Source organism: Teleopsis dalmanni, chromosome 2 (assembly GCF_002237135.1).
Source record: "Teleopsis dalmanni isolate 2A chromosome 2, ASM223713v2, whole genome shotgun sequence".
Lineage (NCBI taxonomy): Eukaryota > Metazoa > Arthropoda > Insecta > Diptera > Diopsidae > Teleopsis > Teleopsis dalmanni.
This window is the reverse complement of record NC_051847.1, coordinates 125,416,071-125,417,561: the sequence shown is the minus strand read 5'-3', so window position 1 is coordinate 125,417,561 and position 1,491 is coordinate 125,416,071. Positions and strand designations below refer to the sequence as shown.

The 1,491-nt window shown below is 30.0% G+C and overlaps 1 protein-coding gene across 1 annotated transcript in view; it reads right to left on the bottom strand.

Moving 5' to 3' along the window:
* LOC119675652 (cell adhesion molecule 3-like) overlaps positions 1-1,047 on the bottom strand; it is a 33,183-nt gene extending 32,136 nt beyond the window's left edge. Inside the window, exon 1 of the mRNA XM_038086859.1 lies at positions 957-1,047. Within this exon, the coding sequence (XP_037942787.1) occupies positions 957-1,047 (91 nt within the window). The remainder of the gene's footprint in view (positions 1-956) is intronic.
* Positions 1,048-1,491: the final 444 nt, after the last annotated feature.

Genomic DNA, 1,491 nt, shown 5'->3' with positions numbered 1-1,491 from the left:
TTCTGCCAATTTGAATTCATTTAAATTTGTGCAAAACTAAATTTATAAAATTCTGAAGTAAAAACAAACTTATAATATGAATTTATAAAATAATTTAATAATATATTACTAGAAATTACAAAAAGAAGATATTTTACTAATGAAAAATTCATCTATATATAATAAGTAAACTAGAATTTCATTTTATCTTAATACCTCCAAATCAAATAGTAATTAATCAAAAGGAATATTTTTGATTTATATCGCATATGGGAATATCATATATTAATATTTATTGGTTAGTTATTATATACATTCAAATGCATATTTTGCAGAGTTCCTAAAGTAATTAATTCGTATTTCATAAATTAAAGATATATTCTAGTTAAATATAAAAAACGATTTGAAAACTGTGAAAAACTGTGAACTCCAAATTATACAAACTACGCTTTATTTACTGTATTATATAGGTCTGTTTTTCCTTCATCTGCACTTTCCTTTCCCTTCCCTTTACTCTCCCTTTACTTTCCCACTCCTTTCCTTTCCCTTCCCTTACCTTTCTCTTTTCTTTCCCTTTCCTTTCTCTTCCCTTTCCTTTTCCTTTTCTTTCTCTTTCCTTCCCGTGCCTTTCCTTCTCCAACTTTGGTATGTTGAACAATTTGGTACTGAGTATGACACATAATTCTCTCGATTATTGGAGACAGAGAACTTAGTTTAAAACAAAATAACTTCCAGCGCTCTAGGAAAGCTAATTTAGCGCTTCTTCTATTTTGAAAAGCTATTGTAAGAAGTGGTGATTACAGTCACGCATCGTGTAATTGCTCTATACGGCTGTCATAAGGCATATACTGTTGTATGGCATTACAGTATGGTGGACGGTCTGAAACAAATTTTTGTACTGTAAAGTACTCAACAGAGTATTAGTTGTGCATTGAATACCACACCATTTACTTCGTTGGACCTAATGCTTTACTTACCGTCGCTTGATCTTATAAATAAACAAATGATAGCATAATCTACTCTTAAATATGAAGCTACTTTGTGAAATAGGTTAGTAACTGTGGCCATGGCTCCTATTCTAAATCTTTTCAGTCCTACTCCAAAATTCAGTAAATTCATCTCTTCCACTTTAAATTTCGATAGAAATTTAATGTGCAGTTCCCATCTAGAAACATCTGACAATCGGAATATTTCTAATTAGGAGAAAGTTCTGATCACTGCAGTATTTCTCAGGTGAAGGTGATCGCTATTGAGGAAACTATAACGTGTCTAATAGTGGATAATATATTTAATTGGAATCCATAAATAAAACTTTAATAGCATAAAAAACAAGATTGAAGTCGTTGCAAATTTGTTGTTTTCTGATTTGTGCATAGTTTTAACATTTACATTGTTGCATTTTATTCTTTTGTGCCCCTCAACTCAACTTAAATGTACACATCACTTATTGAAAAATAGAATGAAATAAAACAAGCAAAATTTCAGTAAAAGGCAGAAATGCAACAACAAATT